The sequence below is a fragment of the Rhinolophus sinicus genome, chromosome 6 (genome assembly GCF_057876585.1).
Source record: "Rhinolophus sinicus isolate RSI-liver-muscle chromosome 6, RSI-T2T, whole genome shotgun sequence".
In the NCBI taxonomy this organism is placed as follows: Eukaryota; Metazoa; Chordata; class Mammalia; order Chiroptera; family Rhinolophidae; genus Rhinolophus; species Rhinolophus sinicus.
The window spans coordinates 61550210-61568954 of NC_142506.1; the positions used below are offsets into that span (position 1 = coordinate 61550210).

At 38.7% G+C, this 18745-nt stretch overlaps 1 protein-coding gene across 2 annotated transcripts in view; it reads left to right on the plus strand.

The window, feature by feature from the left end:
- USH2A (usherin) overlaps positions 1-18745 on the plus strand; it is a 580537-nt gene that overhangs the window by 101312 nt on the left and 460480 nt on the right. For both annotated transcript variants that reach the window (XM_088799150.1, XM_088799151.1), the window contains exons 11-12: positions 8276-8471; positions 11898-12539. In XM_088799150.1, the coding sequence (XP_088655276.1) occupies positions 8276-8471; positions 11898-12539 (838 nt within the window). The remainder of the gene's footprint in view (positions 1-8275; positions 8472-11897; positions 12540-18745) is intronic.

The following is an 18745-nucleotide window of genomic DNA, read 5'->3' on the forward strand; positions in this document are numbered from 1 at the left end:
CATGAGAACCACCAACATGCCTTTCATTAAGTGAGCATTCCTCGACTCAACCGTTAGGGACTTTTAACTCTCTCGGTCGGAATTATTTGTGGGCAATCACAGGACTCATCTTAGAATACGCTAAACGTATATTGAATGCATATTTGTATATTCAAGTGTTTCAGTATTTAAAACTGGCATGTAGGCTTGATTGAGACAGATGTTTTAAAAACAACGTTGTTTTACTTGAAAGGACAGTAGTTTGGATTAAGTATTTTCTAAGAAGTTATTGAAGTCTCCACGTTCTATGAAAAGCGAGTAGACATTGTGATTTCCGTAACTTCTGTAACATTTGATGCTATCTGTGGATGCATTTCAGTGAAGTAACAATTTTAAATAATTCAGGCAATGAACGGATATTTGGTGGAATGCTACTATATACCAGACATAGCGCTAGTCAAGGGGTACATAATGGTGAATACAGGACACATCAGGAACTGGTAAATTAAATTTCAGTGTCCCCAAATGTGTTGTTTACTATTATTATTTCAAAATCAACTCTGTAAGACTTGGCTTTGTCATTGCCAATGAGAAACCTGTCCTCAGTTCAAAATCACTGTTGTTAAAAGCGTTTCCTGCTTGAACTGTCTCTCCTGCCTGTCCACTCTCAGTGGTTTCTGCCCAGTGTGGGGCCTCGCCATGGAAATGTGCCTGGCTCTGTCCGTTTTGAGAGTTCAGGAAGCTCCCCGACTCCAGTACCTTCAGTTCCCACAGCAGATCTCTTGCCATCACTTTTTGTTGTTGTTTTTTCATTCAAGTTTATTGGGGTGACGATGGTTAGAAAAGTTACATAGGTTTCAGGTGTACAATTCTGTAATACATCATCTGTAGATCACATTATGTGTTCACCACCCAGGGTCAGGTCTCCTTGCATCACCATAGATTTGAACCCCTTTACCCTCTGTGGATCGCCATCCCCCATCCCACTTGTGTTGCTCGTTCCGAAAATGCACTCTGTGTTCTCTAGCTCTCGGGCCTTTGAAAAGTCAGATGCCCCATGACTTCTCCCTGCTTTCTTCACACAGCGGCTGATACCGTGCAGGCCGTGTGACACTTGCTCCTCTTTGGGGATTTCTGGGGGTAGCTGCTCTTCCAGTTGTGTTATAAGTATTCTCCGTGGCCATTTTTGGTGTTGCCATTCAGTTCTGCCTCTTTTTGTTAGGATTTGGAGAAACTCAAGACCTCTGTGGCCGTCTAATCAATGTCCCCGATTCCTTTCAACTTTGACTACCTGATTTAAACTGAATGTATAGAATACCTGGTAAAAATGCAAGCCCGAGCTATTGGGTCATTTTCCATCCTATGTTATGGCTCCCATTTCTCTTCTTTCCTCAGCCACTCACCCATCAGTGTCTATTCTCAAGAATGTACTCATTGATTAAAATATTTCTTTTTTGCTCTCTTTTGTATCTCTCTTCAAACAAAACTCTCCAAATCAAATTCAATTTCCGGGTAGACTTCCTAGTCTTAAACATTTGAGTTTACTTTTCAAATTTGTGGGGTAGCATCAATATTACCTCATTGGCTGTCAGTGAGTTCTCTGAGAAAACATAATCTATAGAATATTAGACTGTCTCTACCACCAGCCAAACAGTGCTTTGGAAGACGTATAGTTCTGCTGTTTTAAAAATGTAGCTTTAAATTACTTAAAATATGGGGTCTACTATGTAGAGAACCTCTGATGAATATCGACTGTGCTCACCTAATTTATTAATCTTTAAATTATGGTGCACATTTTCTTGAAACACAAAAGTGCTGTTTTCACACACACACAAGTTATCATGTAAGGATTATCCGATGCCTTAAATTCACCCTGATAGAATTCCATTTCTTAATGTAGAGGATAATTGAGAAAGCCGACTGCAATAATTATTGCAGCATCTTAGTCTTTTCTGTTGCCACTAATGTCCCTGCCAAATGCACGGTTTCAGTTATCACACAGTTGACCATGCGTATCTACCATCGCTGCAGAGTCTGGAGCCGCTGACTTTTGCAGGATGGTCCAAAAGGTCACAAGGTGATATGTAGCAACCCACAGCAAACACCGGTGGTCTTCGGAGAAATTCCTGAAGACTAACTGGGCGGCATGGCTGATGCTTGCGCCGGCATCTGGCTGATCACAGAGCTAGGCCTTGCCTCGACCTTCCCTGGGTCTTCCTGCTGCTGTTAGACTCGTTTATCACAGCTGGTGAATTTAAAATAGTGATGGTGGGCAAAGATCTGGGAGTCAGGCCCCTTACTAGCTGTCTGGCCCCCAAGAAGTTACTTGATCTTTCTACAGTTTTGCTTCTCTGAAGTGAGCAGTTATGCATTTCACAAATGGTAAAATGACTCAAACGCCTGCTATTGTGGCACTTACATTGTAATGTGGTTTGTAATGTGGTTTTTTCCTTCTTTCTTTTTGGTTTTTTTTTGTTTTTGTTTTTTGGTCCCTGTTTTTCGTGTTGGAAATTTTGTTGCACAAATGTCTGATGAATCCCTGTTGCCTGTTCTAGTCTGTAATGAAATGGTGAAACATTTCCAAACTGGACTTTTCTCTTGTATGTATGAATGAACAGCAGTAAGAGAGCTTTTCTTTGCAAGTGTTAAGAGTCCCAGATATCCATAAAGAGATCTTATTATCTCTGTAGCTTTTCTCTGCCATGTTCTTCTTCATGGAAGCTAAGTCTATCTCTTGGCATTCTTGAGAAGTAGTACAGGAAAAGGGAATGGTGGCAGGGGGCAAGGGGTCCCTATTTTGTAGACTTAACTTTCCAATATCTGCCCTACACCACAGCCTCTCATTAGCAATTGGTCCAATATAACGGAGCTGGTTAATTTCAGTTTTTCTTGCCAGTAAGACTGGTGTCTCCATGGAGTGGGAATACTGGTCCTGGCTGTGTAGGATTGAAATGGGGACCTGGAAACCTAAATCCTCATTCTGTAGAATTCCTGAAACTCATGATTCTCAACTTGTGCACTATCGGGATTTGGGGGCTGGAGAATCCTTTGCTGGGGTGACTGTTCTGGCCATTGCAGTGTGTTGCAGCACCTCTGACCTCTACCCAGCAGATGCTAGTAGAATCCCATCCCCCGTTGAGACAACCAAAATCGTCTCCAGCCACTACTACTAAATGTCCTTTTGGGGGAAGATACTCCCCAGTTGAGAATCGTTGTTCTAACTTCAGGCCTGCGTCCTACTTCACTAAGTGTTTTGTGGCCTGTAAATAAATCTGAAGACTTTCAGATATTTTGTAGGAAAAAAATAAAATAAAAGTTCTCTTGTTTTAAGGTTCTAAATCAAGTGGTACCATATTGTAGCTTCTCTGACTCATTGAGACATTGTGCATATTCACTTAATTCTTTCTTCCATTCTCTGTCTTTGAAACCTTTTGTGACATTTGTTCTCTATTGTTTTCCCTACCGGTCTCGTTACATTTAAGGGCTATACTTTCTTTTAAAATTCCTATTTGAGCTATGAGGAAAAAGAGGACGTAGCTACATGATGAATCATCTGAATTTTACCAAAAATCTTATTTTTGAACACACGTATTCAAATGTACATTTTTCAAACAGTGGCCAGACTTAGTCAAAACTTACGTCTTTTTCCCTAAGGACAGAATATATTGTGATTTTCTCTCCTTCCTCTGCTCTACTATCCCTCCTGCACGAATTTGGTCTTAATTTTATTAATCTCTGAATAAACCGTTTACAGCAACGTCAGTTCTTTGTCAGAAAGCAGAATGTGTACAGTATATGTAGCGCTTGTTTCTGTTTTCCTGGGCACAGAGTCTTTATCACCATCAGATATACACCTAGCGATCAGCATGATTGCAGTTTAATTTACCTTATTTGGTAGCAGCAGCTCATAATAGTAACTTGATTGAGGCAGAGTCTTCTGTTTCTTTTTTTTCTTTTTATTGTGTTAAGGACACTTACCATGAGTTATACCCTCTTAATAAAATTCTAAGTGCGTGATACAGTATTGTTAACTACAGCAGATCTCTAGAACTTTTTTGTCTTGCATAACTGAAATTGATACCTGTTGAACAGAAACTCCCCGGTGACTCCTTTCCCCAGCCCTTCCCCAACTACCAGTCTATTTAGTGTCTATGTGTTTGACTCTTTTCAAACCTCATATGAGTAAAATTATGAAGAATTTGTTCTTCATAATTTGTGACTGACTTACTTCACTTTGCATGAGAATCCTGCGTTTCAACGAACAGTTATCTAATAAAGAGACCATAGATTGAAATGATCTGAATATTTACTAAATGAAAACAAATCTTTCTCTCGCTTTCCTTTGCTCCCACCACATGCACAACCGCGGTATGTTTCTAAATTCTCCTATTTGTGATGCTTCTTGTTACGTTTCCTGACATCTCAGAATGCCTTATGCTTCTGTGAATTTCAATCCAGACTGTGCACGTTTCAGATTTTGTCTTTAAGGAAAAGTGATGCTGATGGGATGATGGAAGGTTCAGGACTCTGATTTTGGCTGCTTTGAACAGTCAATGGATGGTGTGCAGTTTTTGATCTCTACAGTTCCTTTTTTTGTGGTATAATCAGCAGAAGCATGTCTGCCAAGCTTCCTTGGAGCTGTGTCTGGTTTGAGTTCAGAACTTAGAGCTTATGTTAAATGTTTACCCATCTATGGTTCAACTCATGAAAATTCACTTTGGATTTAGTCATCTTGTAAATTCAGTTTATAGTTGTTTTGTGAGGTTAAAAAAAAAAAAAATGAGACATCTCCTTCCAAGCAAACAGAATAGTGGAACCTGAGTTACCTTCCCACCTGAAATAAACAAAATATGGACAAAGTATATTAAACAATGGTTTGCAAGACCCTGGACAGCAGGTGGTGTGGTCCAGGTCCAAAAGCATCAGAAAGTAAATTAACCAGGTCCTGTAGTTGCCCTTTGTTACCACCCTGAGAGAATTTCCAGGCTGGGGACCAGAGAGGGAGAACCCAGGTGAAACCCAGAGGGTTCCCTGGATTGAAGAGATGAGCTGAGACTTTGGTGAGAACAAAACAACCAGAGTTTGCAGAGAGAGCAGCACAGAAGGATAATTCCAGAGATCCACAGGGCATCCCCTATTGTGTTTTCCCAAAAATAAGACCTAACCAGAAAAGAAACCCTAGCATGATTTTTCAGGATGACATCCCCTCAACATAAGCCCTAATGTGTCATTTGGAACAAACATTAATATAAGACTGGGTCTTATTTTCGGGGAAACACGGTGTAAGTGTTCACCTGACTGTCGATCATTGCATGTGTGTGAGGATGGGAAAGTAGCAACCTGAAAGCATGAAGGATCATGGTGCTTAGCTCTCATGCAAGGTTGAGAAGAGTACCTGTTTCCAGTACTTTCCAAGACAGTGTCAAGGTTCCAATCCCAGCAAGAGGGGATGGATGCCAGACTGTAAGCATTTCAAGCCTTTGCTTGCATCATATTTGCTGGCATCCTGTTGGCCAAAGAAAACCAGTAAATGAGCCTAAGGTTAGTGCAGAAATGGTCTGCCAAAATGCATGGGGACACACACGTGTTGTATCTGACTTTTCGGAAGTGCATTTTTAAAGGGAGAGCATACCTTTCTCTCTTTGTACTTCTTGGTGGACAGAAAGTGGTCTTAGACTGTGAGTAGATTTATATTCTCTCACATAAAATCAAGAGAATCTACCGCTGAGTTGTACAGAAATAAAGCTGCGTTTTCAGGTGAATTTTGAGAAACCAATGAAAATGAACTCATTTTATAAAACTGTAAAGCCTTTTGTCTCTTACTTTTAATTCACATTTTAGGGTGTACGTAATATAGAGAAAGTATAATTTATATGTGTTACACAAACATTTAGGTTAATGCAATGGTAGTCAAATAGTATTATCTTATTTGCAACAGAGTTTTTCATACAGAGAGATCTGATTTGGTTGAAAAGAAGCACCTTAATTAGACTGTGGTGTTGTAGAAATCGAGGCAGTAATGGATGCTTTTGAGATGTTCTGTGTGAAAAGTGAGAGGTGGGTGTAAAGAGGGAAAGGAAACACCCATTAGGGAGGGGTGAGGAGTAGGGAGACACGAAGATGGCTCATTGGGGTGCAGAAACCCATGAAAATCTCCAGTTGTAGAAAAGCTAAAAAGGTACATCGGTGGCAAAGCACGGCTCTCACTATTCTTTCACCCAAAACGTTAGTAAAGTTTAATTTTTATTCATTTTTTTTTTTTAACAAGAATTCCTTTCCTTGAAATGGTGGCATTGGCCAAGGCTCACCTATAGGTCAAGCTCCCAGGTGGCAAAAATATTCCTAAATGGAAGAAGCAGGAATGAGGACCAGGGTGACCAAGACAATATCCACACACACAGAATTCTTACAAACCTAAGGAGCCAGCCCTTTTGTCTTTCAACAGGAATGGAATTAGGATTGCAGGCAGTGTTCTCTAGCACTCCAGAGGCATGGGCGTCCCAGGTGCTATATGCATTATATTTAAATAAGAATGCAACAAAAATATAGGAAAGATCAAGTTTGGCACAGAATACACTTCTTTTTCTTTTTGCCTTTTTTCATTCTTTCTTGCTCTTGACCTCTGAAAGAGTGCTCAGTAGACATGGGGCGTGCATGAAGTTATTCTTTGCCAGACATGTAATGTATGTCCAATTCCCGAAAGGGCTTGCCAACGGTTTAGGGAACAAAACTAATTAATACCTGTAAAGCCGCAGCAGAAAATAAGGGCTTAATTATAGGGTGGTGGACGTGATGTGATGTGCTTTTCGTGGCTGTACATACCACATACCCACCAATAAGTGCCACCTCTTTCTACAGACCAGATCAGGTCTGCGTTGAGTGACATTCTGCTTCCCGAGGGGCTGGGTGAAAGTGGGGGTGGGGAGGGCAGCCTGGTGCAAGGAGGCAGTTTGGGGTCCTTGGCTATCTTTCCAGACTTACATGCATCTTTGATACTGAGGTTCATTATCATCTACAATGATGTCTGATGCATGTATCAACCTTTATTTGTCAGAGTTTTAGACATTTTCATATCAATTGTTTCATCCTCAAAGAATGACCCTAGTGAGTCCTTATTTCTCAGATGAGGTAAAATGAGACACTGATAGATTTGTAAAAATGATTTAGTTCAAAAGCCCTTCAGTACATCTTCGTAACTGAATCCCAACATCATATGGTTTTTTTGGACCATCCCTGAGATTGAAGGTAAATCAAACCATATCTTTTCACATGTACTTTCCTGCCTGCAAGTGAGGAGAGGTGGATTCAGTCCAAGCAAAAGGAAGTTGGGGAGAATGCCAGTGACTTTACAGGAGATTTCATATCTGTACCCCATCTTTTGTGAAAGTCCTGAGCTATCGAATTTCTCATATTTACGCGACAGTTTATATGTGTATGTTCCCTACGGAAAAGCTTTAGCTCTTAATTATCCTCTTAAGCCAACGTAGTATGATCTATGTATACAGTAGAATGAGCATTAAATGTTTTATGTATTTTCATTCTCAAATAACAGCTTGAAGAAGAAAAATATGCCTTTTTTCAGCTATTTTGCTTGACAGTACTCTAAAACATGTAACTTTTCCCCCATTTTTTAACTGCAGCATAAATCAGCTAAGTATGCTTAATGTGATTACGTCAGGCTGCAAAAGAACTAGAGATATGCTGACATATTCCTCAAAGCAGGATTGTGTAAAAACAAAACAAAACAAAACAAAACAAAACAAAAAAACATGTTATTGGGGTCAGTATCGGTGGGCATAAATAGATGTTATTGATGAATACTTTGATGTTAAACATTATTAAAACCTTGATGGGATGATATTATTATAGAGTCTTCCTGAAGCACCTGGTACGTATAAGATAAGTTTGGATGAAAAGAGACAGTAAACGAGAGGAACGAAACAGAGAGGTCAAGTTGTAAAGACTAAATTAACTGCTGTCTGTTCTGTTTTCAGTCTCCCCATGACTATATTTTGATTTTTTTTTTTAAATATGGCGCTTAATGCTTAATTCCACATTACCCTTTTAGTCATATACTACTGACTTTGGGGTTTATTTTCATTCTGTTCTATATATTCACCTTGCTGAAGCCTCCTATGTTTTTGTGTCAGGAGGAAAAATACCTTATTACTTTTTTGTCTGTTTAACATTTAAAGTTTTTTTTTTTCCTTCCCTCCCTCCCTGTCTTGTACCTAATGAGCAAATTATCTAAAAATAGATGTGTTCATCTTTCTACAAAATGTTGTATGTTCTCTAGATTGGAGGCCAGTGTAATTGTAAGAGACGTGTTTCTGGCAGACGGTGCAATCAGTGCCAGAATGGATTCTACAATCTCCAAGAGCTGGAGTCTGATGGCTGTAGGCCTTGCAACTGCAATACCTCTGGGACAGTGGATGGAGATATTACCTGTCACCCAAATTCAGGCCAGTGCAAGTGCAAAGCAAACGTTATTGGTATGTGTAATGCAAAAGTTTACAGTCACATCTCTATTACCATTTGGAAAAAAATTCTCAGTTTGATTTCTTAACTGAAGAGTAAAGCAGATTTCCTTGCTCAAGGCAGGCTGGAAAAGGAAAACAATTTCGAAGAAATTAACTGTCTAAAAATGATTAAATTAATAATCCCATCAAACTTCAGCTTGAAGCTTGGTTTAATCAACCCTTTAGAAGTTTCTGTAGTCTGTAGCTGCATTCGTTCACATGGTCCCATACTAATAAGTCATAGAAAAATATAATTTGCTTACTGCATAGATGTTTCTTTTAGAAAATTAGCACTTTTTCAAAATGTTTTATACTTAATGAGTTCTAAGCAAATCATTTCCATGCTAGTTTTCTTAATAGACCAAAATAAATGGATTTTTTTCAAAATATTCTGTGCTACAGGGTCCTTTGTGATAAATCTCTCCATTTTTTTCTATTATATTTCTTTGAACTGTTCCTATGAAATGCAAAATAAGTCAACATAATTCCACAGATCATGTATATTGCTAGGGTTAGTTATAAAGGGCCACCTAATTTTAATTTTGTAATTCAGTGCCAAGCTGATTATAATAAACAGCCAGCTTCAGTGTTATTTATCATTTTTTTATACACGACGTGCTTTTTTGTTTGTTACTCCCACAGGTATTTTTCAGAAATTAGATTTGATTATAGCAATTTATTACATCCAACATTTTTGAGGGGAACCACAGCCACATAAGGACAAAATTTATCAAGTGCCCAAAATGCACTATGTACATAATGCACTTTGAAATTTTGATATATGAGAATATTATGAGAGGAAAGTTTCCTGATGAAGTGAGTCTTGTATTGTAACTGAACATGTCTTGGTTCATATAGGAAGTTTAAAAAAGACCTTTGCCTTTCTATTGTCATTCAAGACACCGAGTCTTCCGTGGTTTTCTAACATTGACCTGAACCTTATAATAAAAGCAAGCTTGGCAGACACGTACCTGCACACACACCACACAGAAATGTGTACATAAAAATACACAAACATGTCATTCTGAAAAGCATTTTTGTTTCTGCGATATAACACCAAAACAAATGATGTTACCTTTTCTATATGTTGATGTATGTACATCACTTTATTAATTCAGCCAATCTTTTTAATTTAATAAAACATGATATGGGTATTACACAGGAGTTCTCTGGTTTAAAGAAAGATTACATCCAAAATCTATAAAAAACAAAACAAAAACACTTGCATTTCAAACACACAAAAACTACAGAAAACACACATGACCAACTTATACGGAGAAGCACATTTTTTGTGTAAGTGTTGTCTGGCTGCTGAATGAATTTAATCTATAAGGCATCCTTTGTTTTTTAATATGAGATATATTTTAAATTCAAAATGTGAAAACAATTTAAAGAAATGCCTTTAAATACAATGAAATAGTTACTTCTCTAGGTCAGTGGAATCTCTCTTATGATGATTAGATTTCACAGCCTAAGGAAGAAAAAAAAAACCCTCAAACTTTCCTATTGACTTTGAATTTGTTATAACCTCCCTGCCACTTACCTGTTTTACTGGTTGATCCAGATAGTTTTCTGCAGGACAACCTATATTTATTTGAAGATAAAAATCACCACTTTGATACTATTATTTCTGAAGTTATTTCTGCACATTCTGTATTTTTAATACAAATATAAACTTGGTATGTATACATATTTCTTTTTGAAATGGGATTGGCAAGTGACCTGATTCACTTTTACCTTGTCAGGAACAAGGCAAAAAAGCCCAGAAAACACAAGTGTATGTTGTATCTGCTTCAGAAAGCAAACTGTTAGCGTTAACAAAACTGTTAAATCTTACTAATGATTCTATCACCAGTAAAATACATTAGCACCAATAATTTTATTAAAGTAGGTCATTCATCTAGAATAAAAAGGGAGAAGAATGTGAATTAAATGCCAAGTGTGCTAACTCGCCTGTACTTGTTAACACAGAATGTGATGCCCTGTGGGCCTTCCTGAGTATCGTTAGGGATAGATTACCTGTCAGGAATATGTATGGCGTATTCAAATAAGCACTGCGCATATTTTTAAAACTGATATGATATGAATCCATGTAGACCAATTTTAATAGTTCAAAATGAGTCATAATTCTTGTTAACAATACAGTTATTTTTAAAATTTGCAGCAATAGTGGTCCTTTTTTATTTTCCTTATTGAAATTAAATGATATGCCTTAGGTGAGTCATCCATCACTGTTAAAGAACTTGCCTTGCATTGGAGTTCTGGAATTTTTATTCATATATATACATATATATTATGCATTTTCTTCCCGTTTAGGAAATGCTTTTCTCCAAATGAGTTCCTGAGTGTGTTTTTGACTGTTATTTTAGGACTAATTTTTTTTTAATGCTGTTAAAGCTTGAAGTAAATGTTGCAATTGCTTCATCCCCACATAATCAGTTATTTAAATTCGTGGGCCATGTGAAGGGTATCTAAAGAAAGTGTTTTGCATGTCAACATTTACTATTCAAAAAAAAAAACATTTTTTTGTTTTTTATTCCTTTGCCTTGTAATATTCTTTTTGAACCTAATCTAAGTTGTCAGAGATTTAAGTTGAGGTGTTAAAACATTTTCCTCTGTTTGTGAAATGTATATACTCCTTCAAAGAGAAGCTATCTAAACAGCAGAATTTATTTAATGTTTAAAGAAGTGTGTTCTGAAGCTGACACTATGACAGGCAGTGTGATTACTTTACGAGCCGAGGAGAGCATAATTTATATTAATTGAAAATGATAAAATATAGGAGCATATAAAAGCACTGAAATTAAAAATTGCGCTGGATGCTTTCTTTCCATTAATTATTGAAGTGTGTGATATTCAGAAGTGAGTTTATATACAGTTATCCCCCAAATAATTATCAGTTTAACATTTTATTAAACATTTTTTAGGGGATTCTGATTTTTAGGAAAATAACTAATGTGGTAATATGCAGTTCTTCTAGCTTTGGAAACGTACTTTACTCTCTACTATACTTTTAAATGAACATACTTTGCTAATGTAAAATGACTAAACATAGTTTTAATATAGTTATTGCTTTTAAAATAATAGTTTTAATACTTGTTAAAGAGAAGATCTTTTAGTATGTGTAATGGAAGCCACATTTGCATTTTTCTTTGCATTAAGTAATGAATGATTAAAATTTAATAAAGCATGTTACAAAAATAAATGAATGCCAAATTAAGTATGTCCATCCTATTTTGAGTATACGATTAGCCCTCTGTGGAATTACTTGTGAGAAAACACTCAACATTTTGTCTGTGCTAAATGGCGGCAGTAGCACTATTTGTGTTTCAGCTGCCTGAAAGCATGCACAGAATCGTTTTCACATTTTCAACTTTTTTAAACTAATTCTCTCTTTAGGGCTTCGATGTGATCATTGCAATGTTGGATTTAAATTCTTCCAAAGTTTTAATGATGATGGATGTGAGCCCTGTCGGTGTAACCTCCACGGCTCGGTGAACACACTCTGCAATCCTCTTTCTGGGCAGTGTGAGTGCAAAAACGACGTCCAAGGACTTCAGTGTGACACCTGCAGAGAACACTTCTACGGGTTGGACATTACCGGTTGCAAGGCCTGTGACTGTGACACAGCTGGGTCCCTCCCTGGGACTGTCTGTGACGCCAGGACAGGGCAGTGCCACTGTAAACCAAATGTTGGAGGCAGAGAGTGCAGTGAATGTTTGGACGGATATGTGAACCAACAGCAAAATAATTCTTTCCTCTGCCTGCCCTGTAACTGCGATAAGGCTGGGACAGTCAATGGCTCTCTGCTGTGTAACAAATCGACAGGACAATGTCCTTGCAAATTAGGAGTCACAGGTCTTCACTGTAATCAATGTGAGCCTCACAGGTACAATTTAACCATTGGCGATTCCCAAGGCTGCCAGATGTGTGACTGTGACTCCTTGGGGACATTACCCGGAACCGTCTGTGATGCAGTCAGTGGCCAGTGTCTGTGTTTGCCTAATCGTCAAGGGAGACGATGCAATCAGTGTCAACCAGGTAAGAGAGAAATGTGTCACCTCCTCAGTGTACACGGACTTTGCTTTTTGGTATCCCATATTGGGTGAGTCTTCTTTGTTACTCAGTTGAGACTTCTAAAATATTTACCGCATTTCCCCGAAAATAAGACCTAGCCAGACCATCTGCTCTAATGAGTCTTTTGGAGCAAAAATTAATATAAGACCCGGTCTTATTTCAGTATAAGACCGGGTCTTATACAATATAATATAAGACCGGGTCTTATATTAATTTTTGCTCCAAAAGATGCATTAGAGCAGATGGTCTGGCTAGGCCTTTTTTTCGGGGAAACACGGTATCTCCAACATCAGTGTTTATTTCGGTATGCAACATATGTGTAACCTGTTTCTTCAAGGTTATGTGACATATTTGAGTTGCTATATTTGAGGTGACCCTTTAGATGGGCGCCAGCCAATCAGACATTTTATAATTGAGACTTACGTTTCATTTCTCAACTTGAACTAAATCCTCTGTTAACAACTGAAAAAAAAATCTGACCAAGATCAGGAAGAATACATTTTATTTTCCAGAGAAAGGAAAACTTAAGTTAATTATCTATACAATGCCAAATACTCAATGATGAACTGATTTTCTGACTGAAAGTTACCAAATGTTTTTAATAAATGGGCTATATGTTCTGGCATCATACAGAAAGATCTAGAATTATTTTTAAATGCCATCAATTTTATAGGCTTGTGTTTAGTCCCACTGTACCCATCTTTCCATCTGTTTCCCAACGGGAAGAAAGATGGACCTTGTCTATGGCTTTGCCCTTGGTTCTTTGTGATTTTAACTAAAATAATATACTTTTCTTTATAATAAAATCATCATGGTGTTGTGATAAGTGTAAATATTTATCAGTTGTCTCACAGCTATACTAATTGTTCTGTCTGCCACAGTCAGCTCTGATTTATCTGCACCTGTGAAAATGACCATGGTAGAAATTCCAAAGGGTGGAATTTGCCTGCCTTGGATGAGTAGGACTAAAGTCCTATTTTACGTGACAAGGAATCCAACTTAGAATTCAGCCATACCTTTCCATTGACATTGGTCAGTGTGACAAGTAAATCCAAAAAGACAGGAAGGAATGGATGAGTAGTTAATTCATTTTGAGATAAAAATATCAGAAATCAATTCGAACTAGCTTAAGGGGGCTATGTTGTCTGGATGTCTGAGAAAACCTGATGGGGACCAAAGCAGTCAGGACACAGGAACTAGGAAACTCCTGTTGGTATATATTGGTGCATTTCTTCTTTCCCTTCCTCCCTCCCACCCGCTCTCTGCAAAGGGGCACTTTCTGCTTTATTTTCCCTCTTAAAACTCCTGACTATTTATCAGTGTCTTCAATTAAACCGACCACTTATGGAGTGCGTGCAATGTGCACGGAATTATATTAGTGTTGCGTGAGTGCAAGTTGAATAAGATAATCCTTCCTGTCAAGATATTAACACTCTAACAAGGGAAATAAGACAACTGCACAAGTAGATAAAACACAAAAATACTTTGAATATGATTATTTCATTAATAGTGACGATCCCTGTTCTATATCCTTCTTAAAAGAGAGGACAATTTGCCATAAATCTTTGCAGAGGAGTTTTGTGACATCCGTGCTTAGGCAAAGAGCCACTGTACCCAGTACATTCCAAAAAGAAAGGGGCCAGAAGGCGATAGAGATCATGAGTGGGGAGAAAAAGATTGACTGTGATTTACCAGTATTTTAATTTTTCCGTTTAATTTGTATTTTCACCAAAATTTACATGCAGATTGTTTGAAAAATCAGGTAGTCTGTAAAGACACACAAGGTCCATTTTTCTCCCAGAAATCTCCCTACCAAGAACAACCATGTACAGCTCCCTTAGATACTTATTCTAGCTTTTAAGTCTATATTTCTACATATATTCTTCTACCTCGACCTTTAAAATTTAGACTCTAGCCTCCTGTTACAGAGGTGAGGATTTAACTCTGTATAGCTACTCCTCAATAATCCCTTTATTTGGTTAAATCAACATTCAGAGGTTATTTTATTATGACTGTTTAGTTCACAGCTATGCCTATGGTATGCTTTGATTACATTTCTTTTCTTGAATAATTGCCTTTGCTTAGTTTCTAGGGATCTCTTAAATATTTCTAGGAATCAAAACTTTTCAAAACTTTTCAATCTATTTTTTTCCCTCTGTCAGTCCACAGGAGGTCAGAATTTCTGATTTGAGCTGATTGTTCTCTAATCCCGTTGCAAAGCTCTAGCTGAAGTTTACCTTTGCAGCTGTACTGAAAATTTCCTTCACATCTCCTGTGTTGTGTTCCTTGTTCAGGAATCCTATGTGGTCTTTTCCCTTGGTTTGTTTGTACATTTGTTTGGTAAAGCATACACTCCTCTAGCTTGTGAAACAGAACACAGAGATGGAAGTAATCTTTCTTTTTAGAATTTTGAATGTCGGGAATTACTGTTATTCCACACTTATAGCTATTAAGATTTCAAATTTTATGAGTATTATAGAATCATTTTCCCTCAAACATTATTTCACCATTATCTCCTAACAGTGCTAATCAGATTCTTGTTTCCTTTTTTTTTTTTTCCTTTTCTATATTGTCAAAACTTCTACCATTTCTGTATATCTCATTTCAGAAAATGTCATGATGATGGGTTTTTTGTTAAAAAAATTTTCCTGGGCACTTAATGGGTCCTTTTGTCTGTAGATTATTGTTCTTACATTCTGCTAAAATCTTTCAAACACCTTCAGAGCAAATGTAGACTAGTGTTGGACCCAACCTCTGGACGCCTTACCTAGCCAAATTGGTACATCATAGCCATCACAGGCAGCCTTTCATGCAATCTTTACGTTCACTCCAGCCCTTCGCCCCTGCACCTGTGGAGTCTAGACCCTTCCAGGTGTAACTTCTAAGAAGACGAGTCATTGTCTTCTCAGAATTCGAGAGGGAAACCTTCCGGTTGGGGAAGGGTTTAACTACACCTCACATTTGACTTCAGAAGGTTAGGATGATAATGCTGGAGACTTTGATTCCAAACATTTCTTTCAGAGTTCTGCAACTCATGTCAATTAGCTTATTGTTGGCCTCTCCCTGCAAGTGATGAGTTTTCACTGGTAGACAGACTTCTGTTGTTGGCTGCCATTTCCTCTTCTGTTCTTCTGTTTTTTTTCTTCTTTTCTTTTTTTTTTTTTTGGATTTCAGAAGGGAACAATTGTTCAATCAACTATACTTAACTGAACGTGTTATCGTAATATTTCCTGGGTTGTAATCTTTTTTTTATTGAACAGGACTTTAGTGGGGAGTCAGTGTGTACTTCCAGGACTTTTTTTTTTCCAAGTCAAGTTGTTGTCCTTTCAGTCTTAGTTGTGGAGGGCGCAGCTCAGCTCCAGGTCCAGTTGCTGTTGCTAGTTGCAGGGGGCACAGCCCACCATCCCTTGCAGGAGTCGAACCGGCAACCTTGTGGTTGAGAGGACGCCCTCCAACCAACTGAGCCATCCGGGAGCTCAGCGGCAGCTCAGCTCAAGGTGCCGTGTTCAATCTTAGTTGCAGGGCGCGCTGCCCACCATCCCTTGCAGGACTTGAGGAATTGAGCCAGCAACCTGTGGTTGAGAGCCCAGTGGCCCATGTGGGAATCGAACTGGCAGCCTTCAGAGTTAGGAGCATGAAGCTCCAACCGCCTGAGCCACCGTGCCGGCCTGGTTGTAATATTTTTAAGCATAATCCTTTCAGTTATCTTTTGATTTCTCTCTTTTTCCCACAACCTTTGTCTCTTCTGTCAAAATGGATTTTACTGGTTTTGCCTTCAACGATAGCCAGAGTTTGTCCACTTTTCACCACCCTCACTTATCTATCCATCCTGGTCCCAGCCCTTTTATTCTTTCCCCTGGACTTGCAGGCCTCCTCAACTCCCTATTTCTCCTTGTCGCCTTTTTCAATCACTTCTCAACATGCAGCCAAAGTGGCACTTTGTCAGATCCTATCCCTCCAGCATCTGTCGGGTTTCCGTCATTGTGGTTAAGAAACAAAAGTGATGGGCTCTAACGGCCCCCATGGCCGGTACCGTCCATGGGCTCTCTGACCTCGTCTCCCTGCGTCTTCAGGTCCTTTGTTGTTCTCCAGCCTACAAGTCAAATCGCTTTTTCTAGATTGTTCAGAGTGATGTCCCAGGCACATAGAGCAGTGTGTCCATAGTGGGGATTCCGTACATATTTCCTGAATTAAGTGAATAATTACATTACACACACACACACACACACACGCACGCACAGACACGCACACACACGCACCTTAATGGCATTCTCCTCTTTTTAGGCACGGGCACAGTGCCAGCCGGTGAGCGCTCCATAACTACACACACACAGGGAGGATGTGGTAGTTTACCCTGCAGAGGAGGGAAGAGAATAATGCATTTTTCTTGACAAAACAAGATATTCTGTACATATCTCTGTAGCATATAGAAAGGTCACTGTGTGCAATGTGGCAATGTGTGTGTGGACTTTTCTTTTTTTTCGGTCCTGCATTCTTCTAGCTTCAGAAATTACATTGAATTTTGTTTTCTGGTTTCATTGTCTTCTGTGCAATTCACATTGAAAACAAGAGAAACCTCTTGCACTGAAGTATCTTTATCATAAGCAGATATTTCACGGTCGCCAGCTCTGCAGTATGCACGTCAGAACGCACCGCCGCAGTAGGAAGCTTTCACTCTACTTCTTTAAACTCTCCTTTAAACACATTAGGGAGACCAGATCGAGCACTGCTGGGGGAACGCCAGGCCGAGGTGTGTGACAGTGGGGCGGGAGGTGGGGGAGGCACTGAGCAGCCTGAGGACTCTGCCTGCCCTTTTGTGACTGTACATATTACTGGCCTACAGGAGGGTGCTGCTCAGACATTCTCGTCTCACTGTCTTCAAAAGCATTCTTAAGGAAGGTGCATATAATGAAGCCTCATGTATTATTAACCTAACCTTACTTGAATGTACAAGGAATAGTCTTAATTCAACTAAAATTTATAGGCAATTTGTTAAAGCAGCAGTGCACATTAGAAGGTACATTAGAGCCACGCTGGTTTAATATGCCATTCAATAACTCGAACAGAGGTTAAAAATGCTGCTTAACCTCCATTAAGTATTTTTAAAAAGCTTTAATTTAAAATTATTTGGAGTGTGTGTACATATATGAATGTACACACACCCACACTAATAAATACCGCACAGTAAACCTGATTCCCCGTACTTCGTTTGTTCAGTGGATGACCTCGTAACATTCAGTAGCAAGCACTTAATCAGAGGCCCGGCCGAGAAAAGCAGGGAAGGATGTCAAGGCATCTCGAGCCAGTGACCCGCCCTTGTCCTTGAGAACTAGAGGCAGAGAGGGTTTATGAGGACTCTGCAGCGTTGGGATAAAATAAAGGCTAATTTATAATGAAAACAGCTTCATATGACATGTTTTGTGCTAATAGGACCATCGCTCATGCTTTCCTCTGGTATTTACTTTTGGTTTTGTTTTATAAGTCATACACACTATTGGAAAGTAAAACAGAGTATCTTGTTTCATTAGGAGGCATATCAGATTTGTTAAATAACGAGCTCACGCACCAAAATTGCATGCGAGACCCCACCGATGGGATTGGAAGTAGATGGCTGATATTCCATTAAAAATCAGTGCATCAAAGTTGGGATCCAATTATGCCACATGTCCCAGTGTTTGAGAAAGCTTTACAGAGCAATGTGTTTTTTCTCAGAGCGACCTGGGTCTCAGCATAAGCGCCTCTTCCTTGATAAATGATCAGAAAAGAATCTTTGCCATAGGCAATATGGACCATAATCTTAAGAACATCAAGGGGACAAAAAAAAAAAAAGACATTGACAAGTCATTATTTAAGCTTTAATTTAGGAAAGCCCCACTTTCATAGAAAACTGCCTAATAAAATTTGCAGTGATGCTAATAAATAATATTTACTGAGTGTCTGTTGTTTGCCAGACCCTGGAATGGGGTTGTATCCATCCGACTCAATAGGTACGGTATTTATATCACGAAAGGACCAGTATTATTCCCATTTTATAGTACAGAAAATGGGTTCTAATTAAGCAGAAGGGCCATTTACAAATCCAGGTCCATCTGACCCCAGAATCTGCACTCTGGAAGTGCGAAACTTTTTTCTGACTAACTCAATATATGTGATAAACATTCACTCAATGA